The sequence below is a fragment of the Spea bombifrons genome, chromosome 5 (assembly GCF_027358695.1).
Source record: "Spea bombifrons isolate aSpeBom1 chromosome 5, aSpeBom1.2.pri, whole genome shotgun sequence".
Lineage (NCBI taxonomy): Eukaryota > Metazoa > Chordata > Amphibia > Anura > Pelobatidae > Spea > Spea bombifrons.
Genome location: NC_071091.1, coordinates 38885186 through 38901929, shown reverse-complemented (window position 1 = coordinate 38901929; position 16744 = coordinate 38885186). Strand labels below are relative to the sequence as shown.

Sequence of the window (16744 nt, the reverse complement as noted above, 5' to 3'; positions counted from 1 at the left end):
TGCCACTCCACTCTACCCCCAGATATGCCACTGTGGCCCCAGATATTGTCTGGTGGCGTTAGCTAGAGGTTCCATCCTTAAAATTAATAAACACGGTGACAAGGGGCAGCCCTGACGCGTACTATTCAACATGGTGACCAGCTGGGAAAGACAACCATTAATCGTAACCCCGTAAATCGTGACGGGTTAAAATATAGTGCCTCAAACCATCCTCTGAACATCGGACCTAATCCCAGACGCCGAAGCACCTGGAATAAATAAGCCCAGGCCACCCTGTCAAAAGGCTTTTTCAGCGTCTGTAGAGACGCAATGTTGCCGGGCATGGGAAAGAATATCAAGCACTCTTATCGTGCTGGTCTAAATGAATGAGTCTAAATGAATGAGAGAGGGGATTAATGGCTTAAAGCGAGCGGCAAGGATTTTAGCTACTAGTTAAACATCTGTATTGAGAACGGAGGTGCCGCGATAGCTCCCACATTATTCTCTGTCCTTGCCAGGTTTCGGTATCACAGTGATATGTGGCATATAAGTATGTGGTGATTTTATTTTTTTGTGATTATTAGTATGTAGATCCAAATGATCTCCTTCAGTGAGGACGTTAAACAAGGTGAGGACCTAAAATAGTGATACATTTCTGGTAGTATGTTTTAGTAAACCCATCAGGTCCAGGGCATTTACCATTGGACAAAGACTTAATCGCCTCCTCAACTTCAGCCAAGCTAATGGGGGTCTCTAGGAGAGAGGAATCCTCTAGCGAAAGGTGAGAAGTCAAATGTTTAGGTATTCCTGTAGAGAGGGCCTAAAGGAAGGAAGGGTACCCGAGGCAGGTTATACAAAGAGGCATAATACTTAGATACACATAGATATTACATTTGTGTGGTAAGTTAGTGTTACTTGTTCATGAGACCCAAATCATGTGGCTTCAAGCTGGGAAATTTACACCTTGTAAATTTAGGGGGTAAATACCCCTAAACATAAAATAACACCCACAAAGAATATATTCCCTGAAAGCACACCACTTGAATAATTCAAATACAGCCCACTTACCTTTCCATGGTAAGTGGCCAACAGAAACCACAAACCTAAAAGGAACACAGAACTTTGATTTTTTTTCTCTACCTTTTAAAATATCAGGCCCTGAGGAAGTCTCTATCAGACAAAACAAGTTGGTGGTGTGAATTATCGGCAGCTGGTCCCTCTCAAACACCGGAACCCTACCTCGGTATTCAAGTTTTCCAGGACCTCTTATATACCAACACTTGAACACAGGCGGTTTACGGAGACAGTCGATGCTTTGTTCTCACAGAGTTTTGAAGAGACCTTTCCTGATTACTTGTTTGTTCCTTCATGGATGTGGATCAATAAATAAACTAATTATTTTACACTCTGGATCTCGATATATTCTTTGAAAATCATATTTACTGCAGTGATTGGAGGTCCTTGTGAAGTGCCACATTATATACACTATGCATTATTGATTTCATTACAGCTACTTTTTTTGCTATTTTTGAGCATCATGGAATTGTATGTTTTTTATTAAGTAATATTGGGTGTTTTAAATGTGTTTGTTGTGTCATCTGGCGCAGGGTTACAATTTTGCCTGTTACATTTTGGGAAAGATGCTGCCTTTGGGAAAGACGAGTGAGAGAGACAAGAAAATCATAGTGCAAAGTGGTTTAAACTAGGGCAACTAGTTTAACAACTAATAAAATCGATAATAATCAATAATGAAAATCGTTATATCAGGGGCACTGTGGCATATCTGGGGTATAAGGCATACTAGGGTATAAGGCATATCCGAGAGCACAGTGGCATATCAGGGGGGTATAAGGCATATTGGGGAGGGCGGAGTGGCATATCTGGGGGGCAGAGTGACAAGCCTGGGCTCAGATGGGCATAAATGGGGGGGGCAGGTTGGGAAATAAAGACAAGAAATGCATTTTTCTCAATCAAAGTTTTTTTATTCTGCTGTTTGTTCTTAACATCCAGTTTGTTCATTACATTTTAAATAAAAAAAATTTTTTTCATTTATCCGATTAATCGGAAAAAATAATCCGCTAACTAATTGATTATTAAAATAATAGTTAGTTGCAGCCCTAGTTTCAACTTTGTTTTTAGAGTTAAACCAGGAGGGAGGTGCTCATGCTCTCATAGGCAGGGCCAGCCCAAGACAAAATGCCGCCTGGGGCGAAGTTTAAAATGCCGCCCCCCCCATTATCTACCCTTCCTCTCCCTCCGTCCCTGCCGCCCCTCCATTATCTACCCTTACTCTCCCTCCTTATTATCTACCCTACCCCCCCTTGTACTTACCTTTCAGCAGTCCTGCGGCGAGTCTCCCTGTTCGGTCTCGGTGCCGGCTTGTAATGCTGAGCTCCGGAAATGACATCATCTTCCGGCGCTCAGCATTACAAGCCGGCACCAAGACCGAACAGGGAGACTCGCCGCAGAGGAGAGAGAGGGGGGCGTCGAGCGGATACTGACAACTTGGTAAGCGAAAACTACTCGGCGCCCCTCTGTTTTCCGCTTTAAAAAAAAAAGGGGCTTCAAAAGTGCCGCCTGGAGCAGTTGCCCCACTCGGCTCCATTGTCGGGCCGGCCCTGCTCATAGGAGCAGCTTCTTCAAGAAAAGATCTCTCCTCACAGGCCAGTTTTCAGCAGCTCAAAGCAGCCAATCAGTGTGGGGATTGCAGAAATTTTTGCTACATTCAAGATACATAGCTAGCCTCTGAGATCTACTTCGCCAGCTAGGGATGATGTACGTAGCTGAAAAAAACCTATGCATTTTGTTTGTTTTTCAAATTCAAGACACTTACGTTAATATATTTTGTGGTATTTTGGTCAACGCAGCTGGTTTGGGGACCATTTTCATTTTAATGTATTGTTTATACTAAGTTTTAGACATCTAAAAGTGGTATCAAAATAAAGGAAGAAAGTGTAAAATGCAGAAAAAGTAATGGAATTTTAGCCATAAAAATCACACTAACTAATTATTATTATGTCTTATTTATATATAGCTAAAAATGTACGCAACACTTCTTACAGTACATACATACATTGAAAAACTATAATTGAGGGCCCTGCTCACAAGCTTATTATGTTTATTTTAGTTATACTAAAACACCTTTGAATTTGGAGAAACATTATAACATAATTATCCTGTCCATCTTTTTATGCATCTTAATCTACTTTTATCTCAAGTGTTCTATGAGAATGCAATGCTATATATTTTGAATATCAAAGCTGCATCAAAATGTCCACAAAATAGATGTCAGATTAAACACAGATTTAATGGGAAAACAGGAGCAACCAGTCATTCAAGAAATAACGGATTACAAAGAAGTAAAAATCTGATGTAAACCATTGGCAGTCTTTACTGGACGTAGACAAGTTTATCAGGTTTTGCTGCATTTCCGATTCAATATCAGCAATAAATCAGAGTTCACTTAGAAGAACGGTAAAACAAAGTATACTAATAACAGCACTGAATGTAATTGTCATTAGCTAGAATAACATTGCTAACTTGTAGCTTTCCTAAACCTTTCTAGACCTCTGAAGCCCTTGCAAGAATCCAAAAGGTATTCGACCACATTTGGGCTTCGCCAGATCCGCAAGCAAGTTTGGTAATTTTGCATATTTTTTTCTGTATATGTACAAATTTGTATTTTGGGGGCCGTTCACCTCGGGAAAGTATTCATTTATGTTGTTCCCCTCCTCCTCAGGGCTCCTACAGCCATAACTTTCTCGCCCTCTGCAGACCACTATCTAAAACCAAGATCTAAACCACACAGCCACCCCTGTTTATTTTAGTTTTACATCCTTTTTTTTGCACCCAGAAAACTATGAACTCAGAAGCCCTCCTTTTGTTTCATTTACCCATACTACTCCCTTAGCTCTATATTTGTTATGTATGTTTTAATTACCCTAATTAAATTGTTCACCAGCTGTGTAATCTGTTGGCGCTTAATAAATAAACGGTAATAATTTAGAAGTGGTCTATTACCAAGGGACTTGATGATACCAAACGTGGAAAAGCAAGCCATTAAATAAATCAAGAAAAACAGAGCTACTTTAATTATCTGGAGAGAATACACTGGCCACATTATAGTATTATTAGCCTAGTTCATTTATTTTCCAAAACATGTGAATCAGTCACTCGTGAGTCATGACCTTAAACAGGGAATAAAACAAAAATGTAAGTGTATTTGTTACGTATAATAATAGTACGCCCGAACTACAAATGCCCAAAGCACCTTCGATCGCATAAATCTAAAACAAACGTCACCATAGAACTTCCTCGTTGTCTCCGACGCATGGGGTCATTTTATTGAAGACCGATGCGTAAGATTCGTTTATTCCTGGACTTCGAGAAGATGGCAGCTCCGACAGTACTCAGATATTGACACCAAGGACTCGTTCAAAACACAGTCACCTAGCAATTAGTTGTAAACCGGGAACGGAGCTGCGTTTTAGCCAATCGGGTGTGAGATAATGAGACGCGTTTGTGTTGGTATGGGGAGAGGAAGCTCAAGTGTTTAGCGCTCTGTGTACTGAGTGGCTTGCGAGGTGATGTCACGCGGAGGCTGTCAGTGAAATCTGACTGCAGGAGGACCGTAGGGAGGAATAAGAATCACTGGTGTGGCTTATGTGGAAAGAGAGGCATAAGAAAGGGAACAAATTAAAACAGCAGGATAGAAGCACAGTTTGTTGGAGATATAGGTTGCTTTCATTGCATTTAATCATACATCGCAACCCCAAGGTTATAGGGGAAGGAATCTGCCTGTATTGTAGCCCCTCCATTGTTGACGCCACGAATGGATGCCCAGGCTGTAGACGAGAACTCAGGGGACAGTGGCAGAGGAGGACCTGTACTGCATATTGTGGTGGTGGGCTTTCACCACAAAAAGGGATGCCAGGTGAGCCAACAAAAAAAAAAAAACAACTTTATTTATCTGTGCTTGCTTGACACGCATATGTTTACATGGACCCTATGTGCACCTGCTCTCCCTGTAGGTGCCCACCAACAACCAGGTGGGCGGGGCTTGGCTTAGAGGGGTCACAAGTGTAGTGGTTGCCATTTGTGCCCATGCTTCTTCATTAGGTATATTTTTCATTCAGTATCTCCAACAGCAGCTGGTTAGTTAATGTTCTTGTGAGCCAGTTACCATTTACCAAATTCAAATTTTGCTAACTTTTTTAAGTGGTGATGATTTTCAGATCTTTTTTTATCTTCTTGCCATGTATCATTGTGATAAAAGGATAGCATAAGTACCGATGGTTCTGCGCTATATTGTTTAGTCATATAACTTAGAGAATCATCATTTCCTGTATAACTCATATTTTGTATTTCTTTTTCCACAATGGCCCCAGTTTTGCCCATTCTCTAGAATGTATCCATGTGAACTCCCCACCCTGTACCAACATTACGTCACTATTTAAAAATTGTAATACGTGATGTTCTTGTTTCAATATTTCCCAATTTTCCCACTCGTGTGAAATATACACACATTTCTTCTTGCATTTAATGTTGTAGATGAATATACAGTTTCCAGCTCTCTATTTGTGCTGTAGCAGAAAATATAATATAGCATTGATGTTTTCTAAAAAATGCAATTTATGAACGCTATACATTTCCATGCAATTATCACAAAATAGTTTTTTCTCCTATATAGTGTTTTAACATCTTTTTCTAGTCTGGAGATAATTAGGGCCAAACGCTATTTACTAAATTACTAATGAGACATATTTTGAGTAAATATGTGTTTATTAACTTTGTGCTGTTCACAATGTGTTTATATGTGTCTTGGAGCAGGTTCATGGAAAAATCTATTATTTATGCTCACAGGCACTTGTAAATATTCGTAATATTTCACATTGGGGATTATAGACTCTAACAACTAATAAAAAATTTTGTTGTTACAGAAAATAACTTTGTGGGTTTTCTGCTAAAACTTTAACTGAACGTGTGTGTGTGTGTGTGTGTGTGTGTGTGTGTGTGTGTGTGTGTATATATATTACTATGTAATTGTGTTTTTGGCAGAAATTGGTTTTTCGTGTTCCAAAAACAACATTAAAATATATAATGCCGCCTTTATTTGAGGATGTAACAAAGAAACATACTGACTCTTCCAGAGTTTTTTTGTTTTTCAAAACCATTTTCCGTAAGGCTAAATTGGGAAATGTTTAAAGTTATGTGGGGTTGTGATGATAAAGTTACACAATTAATATTAAAGGGACAGTTCAATGCTCCATTCAGTACCGCCAGTGAAGAATGCATATTAAATTAATTTGTAAGGACTTTAACTTAAAGAAAAAAATATACTTGTATGCAGGCAATGCAGCTGGGAATGGGGAACTCATAAAATGTATAGAGTGGATTGTGTTAAATTCTCCTGTGCATTTGGATAGAACCCCCCTCATTTTCTAATTTATTTCAGGTTTAAAAACATTTTTTTTCTTTTTTTTGTGATGGAAAACCTATATATATAGCTTCCTAGGCAACATAAATGAAATTCAGCATAGGCACAAGGCCCAAGGTCCTGTCCAAGGTACTTCAGAGACTGGCAAATAGAATTAAACTGCAAGTTGAAGACCTGATAAGAGTGCATTAAATCTCACTAGAGATTTTGATTTTATGGACTATGGACTTGATTAAATTTTGAAACATTTTACAATGGATGCTTCCTCTCTATTCCTTGGTGTCAGCTGGCAACCTGTGATCCTTTGTGCTTAGTGGATTTCTGCACCGGATCCCATACGCTTCAGCACCCATTGGGAGAGAGATTACTACACTTCAGGTCTGGAGCTACTCCCAAGTTTGTGTTTTTACTACTAGTTTGTCGTTTCAAGTATTTTATGGGAAAATGTTGCTAGCACATAAGTCTAGTATCTTTTACCATATAGCAGCTCTGAAGTTGGTGGCTGCATTTGGTAGAGATATGGTTTCATACAATAATGGGTTTGTACTGGTGTAGAGATATCAAGTTAGATATCAACTTGCAGAGGTTAAAAAAAATCTGTTGCGTAATAATTACACACAGAGGAGGACCTGGAAAGACTGCCAGATTACACATGTGCCTTTTAACCATATTTTATACCAATTCTGTGCTTAAGGGAGGCTTTTCTTCCTGGGTTTTGGAATTTCCCCTGTGAGTAATTTAATTAACATTGCTCATCACTGAGCAGTGGGTTAGGTAGTATGCTTGTTTCCAGCATTGTATGACAGCCTTATGTACATAACGTGCTTTTATGAAGGATTAATGAGACCGGGTTGATTTTACATCCAGAAACCATGTTGTGTGGTTTACCTAGGTGGAAGTTGTCTACTTGTATACTCATGTTGCAGTAAAATCGCTGCACTATAGGCATGCAGATCATTTCTGGAATGTGCATTTTTTGTTAATCTACTCATTAACTTGAAAAACAGGTCTAAGAGTATTCCTAACTGATACCTATCTATGAGCCACTATGTAACATGTTTTGGAAGTAGTCATACTTGAGATTGGCCAGTACCTCTTGGCAATATATTTTACTATATACTTAGTAGAGAGAAAAGTTGATCTGCGCCTGTTTGTAATCTGTATCTACTCTGTTTTACATAAAGGCTGACCAATAGTGTTTAGAATTAATGAAATAGGCATACACTTAATAAAAAATCAAGAAAAAATGCATGACGTAAATGATTTAATTTGGTCAGGGTTGTCCTTTGTATAGTGATAAACGGGGGAAATGCTCTCACCTTTCCTACTTCCAGGCAGCATGACGTGTACCACACTTTACTTTTAGTTTAGCGCTTGATTATGATACAGCATCAGATGTCAAGACAATATCTCATGTGCCAAGTGTCATGTCCGTTTACACTGATGCCCATAAAATGGGCCTTATGGAACCTGAGTATCTGGCTGATGATTATTAGGTGCCTCTGAATACAGTGGTTCCACAAATACCCTCAAAGGGTTTACAGATGTCAAACGGGGCACCTCACTGACCAGTGTGGAATTAAAAAAGGTTGGGCCTTAATGATGGCTGTTGTTAAATAAAACAAACAAATGTACACTCCTGTTGGCACATAGACCCTATATTGTCAACCCCCCTTTTCCCATATATCCAGATATTTAAAACCTGCTCTTCATTCTTCATTTTAATGGTAATGCACCCGTAGGGGTGACCCAGCATTCAACACACAATTTTTTTCTTTTCACAATTATAGAAAGTTACACCCCAGAGCAGAATGTCAACATTGAGGAGTCCCTTGTGCATAAGCTATGGGCTATAGAGTGTCCTTTAGGATAAGTAAAAAGGCAATTACTTTTTAAGTAAGGTTGAAATATATTTGTCCCAACCTGTATTTAGTCATAGACAATTGTATGTCAGTTCTTCTGGAGCTACAGCTGAGAAGGCTGTCAAGGAGCAAATTCTTCATACTCTCACTCAGTGTTGTTTGGTACCATCAAGTAAAACGGTTTACACATCAACTGTATACAACAAGATTTTTGATATTTAACAACTGTCATCCTGTCCACTGTGTCCGCGGTACTGGTGGTGCTGACAAGCAGTTGATAAGTGGACAGGTGAAAATGGACCAAGTATTTCTCTAATTGCAATAATGGAGAGCCTACTGCCTGAAATGCAGGTTCACTGACCCTTACCCGTTCACTGTGCTGCTCACGGATGTGTTCCGCCCCAATACATCCTCTTACTGTATTTGTACAGGCTTCCATTTGTCTTTATACAAAAGCTAGTATTTGTGTTTTCATTGATTTGTGTAAGCACACATGAACATTAGAACAGAGGGAAATATGTATAGGAAGCTATTTAAGGCAAAGATCAGCCTAATATTGTTGTATCACAGTCAGCTATGATTTTAGAAAAAGCAGAACCATCTTAATCCAGATTTGAACGTGCCTTGTCGGCCTCCAGAATTAAATGCAAAATGACTGATCTCGAATCTGATGTATCCATCTCTTTCCATCCCTAGGTTCATGATGGATATCACAAGCATTCGGAATTAAAGCAATTTGTTTAATGTTTGTTTTGTAATCTCCTATCATTAAAGCGTGCACGCCAGTATGTGTAATTGCATTGTAAAAAAAAAAAATTCTGTGTTTTTGGTGGATGATGAGGAAGACTCGTCAAGTTAATGAATCCTCTACATCCTGTCATTATGGTCTACATAACAAGTGTCATTCCAATCACTGATGTTTAAGATTACGTGACTTGGTGTAGCCCCACCCTATCATCATCAAGTGAGCTGAGACAGCAAACCTTACAAACATGTTGTCTAATTCCAGTGATGTTATTCGTGCATGGTTGTTGGGGTGTGTGTGTGTGTGTGTAGTGTAGTGTAGTGTATTGGTTCATTAACCTTTAGTGAAAGCATCACCTTGTTATTGAGCTCCTTTGATGCTTTATAAAATTCAATCTATTGCATATCGTTTTTTTCTTATTCATAGAGCTGGACCATAGTATGACTTAATGTATAAAATTATGATATCAAAAATATTACTGTAGCGCAAGAACACAACACTGAATTCAGAAATAGTCTTATTTTTTTTTAGAAAAAAACTGTTAGTTTAGGTTAAATATACAGTAAACATACTAAGAAAAAGATGAGCAAATTCTTAACCAGTTCTCAGCAGGAGATAAATGCAAGACATTAAAGTCCTGGTGTGGTAGAACAGACAATAGAATTTGAGAATTGTTTTGGGAAGTGACTTTTACAGGTGTCTCTTTACTGACATAATTGCTGATTTAATACTGGAATAATAATTGTGGGTACTAGGTGGGTATACAGTAATGCTGTTTTATTCAAATGTTTTTATTAAAGTTTACGTACCTAGAGCAACACTACGCTCATGTGAGTTTGGTGGTTTTGATGCAAATCACGGTGAAAGGATTAAGAAGAACATCAAAACAATTCAAATAACAATGATCAAGATAACTGTATAGTTATTTTATTTATTTATTACAATAAATGTTTTGAAATTCCAAGATGCCCAGAACTACAAATGTATAAAAATTTGAAGAACCTCAAATTTGAAAATTAGAATACACCATGTATTATTGGCAAGTCCAATTCATAACTGCATTTGCTGCTTGCCTCCGTCAGCTTTCAGGTTTAATTGGAAAATGACATTTTAAAGAAAAGCTTCTGAAAATATAGTGCATCTTACCTTTTGATTTAGATTTGAAAGATCTAGCGTATATGTGAGCCTTTCTCTGGGAGAAGTGATTGATATATTCTATAGACCTTGTAGTTTGGAAGCTTATTGCTTGCTCGTGTAGAGCAAAGCAGGTTCTTGTGTTAGAGATGTAGGTTTTAATTATAAGCATAGCTTGAGGCTATATTTACTAAGATTTAACTTTTCCCCTTGGGGTTTTGGTTACCTGAGCAACAGGTGGAAAGGCCATGAAGACTGCATTTCCTGACATTTTTCACCTGCCAGGACACTCGACTCCTTGTCTTGGCTGCATTGTTCTCGTTCTTCGCTGTTCGTCTGCTCACAGCCAGCTGTTCTGCACATAATCATAGGGTTATATTGTATATCCGGTTTCTGTGGGCTTGAAACATGTGTGAACAGTGTGACATAGTCATTATTTCTCTAATAATTACCAGGGCAATTTATCCTGCATTAAAATTAAAGTATTTTGTAATGCCTATATGTTCTAGAAATGGGGAAACTTTAATCCAGCATTAATTCTTTTTTTTTTTTATTAAAGTACAAACGCTTGAAAAGGAGACTTTTTAGGAATACAAATTTTCTATTCTATTCGCTAATTTATTCTTTATCTGATTGTCCTGTACATAACAATCTTTGCCTATCCACTCCACTGTTGGTACTTTTTATACAACCGCTGTCTAATTTATGCCTGCCGTCTTTTATAATTTGATATCCAAGTACACAGTAGAAGTTCTAGGCGCAGGATTGTTGCGTTCAAGAATTTTTTTTTCCAGCTCAGGTCAGAGTTCTTTAGGTGTAGTTTTAACTTTGTTTGTTTTGGTGTGCGGGGCTGTTCGACATTCTAATGTGTAATGATCTGTTCTAAACGAACCTCTGCTGGAATACAGATTATGCAGCGTTTTCAATAGTACTCATTGTTTACACATTTGCAGGTATTCTATTTTTGTGGCGTTGTTTTTTTTTTGTTCTCTGCAAGACACGTCTCCCAAGTATTAGAAACATATTCCATATGAAGACTTCTATTTTAACTATGATTTTCAATCATGTTTAAGGGCATGGGCATTAACGGAGTATCAACAAATAAACATCAATTATAAAAATTGAAATGGTATACATAAGGCCATATCGCCTTGTTATGTGTGTGTTGATGAAATTTTAAAAATAAACTTTTGGATAGTGTAGTGATTTTAAGAAATTCGTTACAGGAAACGTGCAGATTTTTGTCCCCTTTTGTAGGCGATTGTGTGTGTTTTTTTTTTTTTTGTTTGTTTTTTTTTGCTTCTCCCTAATATGTTCAAGGACTGCTACAATAAAGAGTTAAGCAATCTCCACCTACTATCTGCACAAAAAGGAAGTGGCAATCTGTGTTTATGAATGATTAATGAAAAATAAATAAATACAAGAATAGACTGCAACAGACAGAAGATGTGCTTTTGGATTTTAGTTTTCAAAATAATTTGATTACAGCTAGAATGATTCGGCTAGTCTTTACTAAAAGTACTTTCTTTTCGTTCAGTTGTCTTAAATGTTTACTTTGACGTATTGTTTTGTCTCAATTAAAATTAAGTGTTTCGTGGTTAGGCGTAAAGGTTGGGGGTGCTTGAAACAAGACCTAAAATACTGACTACAGTGAAAAGTGAGGAAATAATTGTTGGAGAACATTCAAGTTTACCATTTTAGCCATAGCTTGTTGAATAACCCATTTCACTAACTAACGCTTATGTATACTTTTTCTGAGAGAATTCTTAGAGAGAATTAGAAAGAAACAACAAGATTAAGTTCAAAGAGTGGAGATGGTGGTGATGGTTTCCATGGGGTCATTTGTGATGTAGCTTCAACATATGTCTTACCTAGGGTTTGTTGATTTGAAGTAAACGGGTAGGCCAAAAAAAAAAAGTTCCCGCTTCTATTTTAGCATAAATTCTCCCTTTTCTGGTTAGACAGTAGGAAGACTGATAAAAATAAAATCCTCTGCGTACCAATAACCAAATAGCAGCCAGTTACCCTTTTCCGGATTACTCTTACCCATGTTTTTATATTTTTGTTTAACAGGTTGAGTTCTCTTACCCCCCACTGATCCCAGGACAGAGTCATGACAGCCACTTGTTACCAGAAGAGTGGAAATACTTGCCTTTTCTTGCTCTCCCAGATGGCGCTCATAACTTCCAAGAAGGTATGGGGGGGGCTAAATAAAAAAAATCCAAAACCACCTACATATCACATGAATTAAAGAGGCCTCCCTTACTGGTGTGATTATCAATATTCCATGATACTATGTATGAGTTTGTGTACGTGTAGCCTGTTGGAAAGAGTGGTCCCCATTGGCTTTGTCTGTTATAGGGGTAGCTTCACCCAAAAAGAATGGGTTGTAATGTACTTTTGTAAATACTTTATTAAGCACTGAAAAGATAAAATAAATACGAATTAGGAAGATAATGTAGCTGCAGAGCACTGCCACCGTTGTCTTCTATTGCCCTGGTCACACCAGTCACTGAAACTGTAGCTCCCACATACTTCTGGGCATGCAGGCAGCACTTCATCGGTCCCAGCATGGGGATAGGGCATCATAAGGTTCTTTCTGTATATATGATTGCTGAAATGTCTTAAAAAAAAGTGATTATGTGATTATCTGTGTTTATGAATGATTAATACATAGAAAAATAATAATTCAAGGATAGACTGCAACAGCCCGAAGATGTGCACGCTTATTATACTTTTTTTTTGTTTTTAGGTCTCAAAATTATTGGAGTTTTAGTTTTCAACACACTGTGTGTGTGTAGGCATGTTACTGTATGTGTCCTTCAGTATGTTATTGTGTTTGTGTGTGTGAACATGTATCTGTAAGTATACTACTGTGTGTGTGTAAGCATGTAACTGTGTGTATGTGTAAGTATGCTACTGAACTGCCCACTTCTCAGCCAACAATGGTAGGTGTGTGTGTGTTAGAATGTTAGTGTGTAATTATGCAAGAGCATATGTGTGTAAGTATGTTAGCATGTTAATATAGATGTGTGTGTGTGTGTGTGAGGAGCTTGAGAGCCTCACCATGCATTTGAAAATAAAACATGAATTTATAGATGTCATTTTTTTGTTCTTGTTCCTGAAGTTTCCTTTTCTGAAATATCTATCTTGAAATAGTACCATTTTTATACACTAAGAAAAAGAATAAATCTGCCATTGTGTATTTGTTCATGACCACTCATCTTTGAGCTGTGAGCTATATGTAACATGGATTGTGAAGTTTTGTAAGCGTTCTTGATGCATCCAGGGACTCCAAGAGTTTATCTGTGTATCCACTGACTTTAGGCAGTCAAGGCAAGACTTTTTTCATTACAGGAGAAGTTAGTGCCTTATATAAGCTGCAATATTGACCATTTTTAATGTTGCCGATGATGCCTATGAAGTGCTGCCCTCAATTATGTATAAACTGCAAGTTTACTATTCCACATACTTCAGGGTAACAGCACAAGTGCTAGTTTATACATGACCATAACAAGTAGGCAGTGGAAGTCACAGAGCGAAGGCAGCATGTATAAACCAAAGAGGTAAAGCTACAATTTATATACAGTACCATGCAAACATTTGAGACAAATGGTAAAAATCCTGTAAAGTAAGAATGCTTTGTAAACAGCCATGGTAATAGTTTGTTTTTATAATTTGACACAATGCATAGTGAGTGCACAAAAGAAAAATCAAAAGTTATACCGTATTTGCTCGATTATAAGACGACCCCCCCAAAATCTAAATATTAATTTAGGAAAAAGCCTGAATATAAGACTACCATATAGGAAAAAAAGTTTTACTAGTAAATATTAATTCATGTAAAAACAAAATTCATATTTAATAAAAGCTACGATTGAGAAAAATATATATATATTTTTATTTCCTTTTATTTGCCAACCTGCCCCCCCCAGTTATGCACATCTGCCCCCAGGATTGCCACTCTGCCCCCAGAAATGCCTTATACCCCCTATTTGCCACTCTGCCCCCATGATGTGCCTTTTAAACCCTCTATATGCCACTCTGCCTCCAGAAATGTCTTATACCCTCCTATATCCCACTCTGCCCCATGATATGCCTTTTAACCCCCTATATGCCAGAGTGGCATATAGGGGGTTAAAAGGCATATAATGGGGCAGAGTGGCATATAGGGGGTTAAAAGGCATTTCTGGAGGTATATATATATATATATATATAACTGCTAACAGCAATCACACTCTTATCAAGCCAAGGCAGCCAGTACATTCTGGAACCTGGGGATGATAGGAGTGTGAGTACAGCCTCCCTATGCCATGCTACCACCACCACCCCCCTTACACATCCATGCTATCACACACACACTCATTCACAAACATTTAAATACTCATTCATTCCATTAATCACACATACTTGCTCAAAAACCCTCCCCCACCCCCTTACCTGAACTGCAGATCTCTCACTCGAAGACTTCTGCAGGGGCCCGGCTGTGCGAGCAACTTCTCTGGCCCTGCCCCCAGAGGAAGGAGGGGGAGACAGAATTATGTGATGCTCTGCTAGCTTCCTGTTCTCCTGCTGCTAGCAGAAGAGACGCTGCTCGCGACCAAAGCACAGGTAAGCAGCCTGGCCCCAGCGGACATTTTTTTGAGGTCTGATTAGAAGACTACCTTGATTATAAGATGAGGGGTATTTTTCAGAGCATTTGCTCTGAAAAAACACTTGTCTTATAATTGAGCAAATACGGTATAATCACACACACATACATTCTTACATACCAGGGAGCTTTTCAGGGCTGGCTTCCCTGAGCTCCCCATCGCCTTGGGATGTGGCTGCAAGCAGGTACTTGAAACACCCAATGATTGAAGATTCTGACCCAGAGGCCTGTGGAGGCAACAGTGAAACTGCTGTGTGTGTGTGTGTGTGTGTGTGTGTACAAGCAGATTAGCTAAATTACTGTGTCTTTTTAATGTCCAACATCTTATTCTGCTCCATTTTTCTAGATACAGTATTTTTTCATCTTCCACCAAGATCAGGAGATCAGAAGATGGTTTACGGCGTTTCTTGCTACAGACAGATTGACGCAAAGGTAAGGTTTTAGATGACAACATACAGGTACTGCGTTCGACCTTGCAAGCCAATGGAGCACTACTTGCGATTAACAATGTGATTAGTAAAATATATAGAAAATAAACTAATAAGGAAAAAATAAAAATAGTTGAAAAAATAAATACAAATGTGTTAACATGTACAAATAATTCTCCAGTGATGTCGCCATCAGTGGAACCATCCAGTTCCAACATAATGTTAAAAAAAAAAAAGTCTGAAAACATATACCGTATGGGCCCGATTATAGGCCGCGTATTTTTTGGCCCCTAATTGGGGTCTAGCGCAGGGATACGCAGTTCGTATTGCCCGACGCATTACATAAACTTCCAGTGCTCCACCATAGAAGCCCCAGCGGAAGTACCGGCCAGCAGCAGTGGAGGTTGTCTGTGCCAGCCAACTTCCACTGCTGCCGTCATAAAACCCCCTGCAGAAATTGCGAGCAGCAGCAGAGGTTGTCTACGCGCATCGTGCAGACGTCCACCGGCTGCCCCCGATAGACACCAGGGAGTCTGGGGATACGTTGGTAAGTCGGGGGGGGGCAGAGTAGCATATCTGGGGGGGCATAAAGCATATCAGCGGAGCAGAGTGGCATATCTATAAGTAAGGTGCATTATGAATTAAGGGTGGGGACCTTAAAATGGCTATTGGTTTTCTGTTTGCATATAGCATATGCTAATTTACTGTATAATAGATACCAAAAAATGTTAAAATACATGTGTTCCTGTTCATTAGATAAAATACTGTTTTACTATTCCACTCGTGTATTTTTTCTTTTCTTTAAAATAGCACCAAACTTTAAGGGTGCGGCCTATAATTGAGCCAATACAGTATTATATAAGAAAAAGTAAAAGTTTATTTTTATGAGCAAGTCTTAAATTAGAGCAGTATCTTCCCAAAAATCCTGGCATGGAAAGAGTTAAAATACTAGCATTTTAAATAACCTGGAGTGTCCAGTTTTCAAGCATATATGGTTTGATGGGGGCAAATTGAACTGACCGGCTTCAAATATGTCCATAATAGGACATGGGCTCTAGTAGATTTAAAAAAAAAATGGTTTGGAAATACCAATATGCTATTGGTCCTACTTGCCCTATGACTCACAAAAAACAACAAGAAAGAAACATAAAAACATTGCGTATTTCTAAACTCAGGACAAATATTAGAATCTATTTAGTTTTTTAGATGAGTAAAAGATTTTTCCAATTAACAGTTTTTCATCTAAAGTAAATTAGATGATAATAATGGTATCTAAAAAAAAAACTAAAAAAAAAAACCTTCTTGTCCTGGAGAAAAACAATGTGTAATTTCATTGCCTAAAACAAAAAATCTGTTTATTTTAATCTGTGTTCTGTTTTACAGTCCTTGAAAGTGCGTCAAGCAGATGTTACCCGCGAAACTGTACAGAAGAGTGTTTGTGTATTGAGTCAGTTGGTAAGACACTCCGTTTGTATGTCACAAATGTCACAGTAAATTAGTGCGTTTTTT

At 38.3% G+C, this 16744-nt stretch overlaps 1 protein-coding gene across 1 annotated transcript in view; it reads left to right on the top strand.

The window, feature by feature from the left end:
- Positions 1-4498: 4498 nt before the first annotated feature.
- Positions 4499-16744, top strand: part of AVL9 (AVL9 cell migration associated) — a 30332-nt gene continuing 18086 nt past the window's right edge. Inside the window, exons 1-4 of the mRNA XM_053466979.1 lie at positions 4499-4912; positions 12230-12350; positions 15154-15239; positions 16619-16690. Of these exons, the coding sequence (XP_053322954.1) occupies positions 4811-4912; positions 12230-12350; positions 15154-15239; positions 16619-16690 (381 nt within the window). The 5' untranslated portion in view covers positions 4499-4810. The remainder of the gene's footprint in view (positions 4913-12229; positions 12351-15153; positions 15240-16618; positions 16691-16744) is intronic.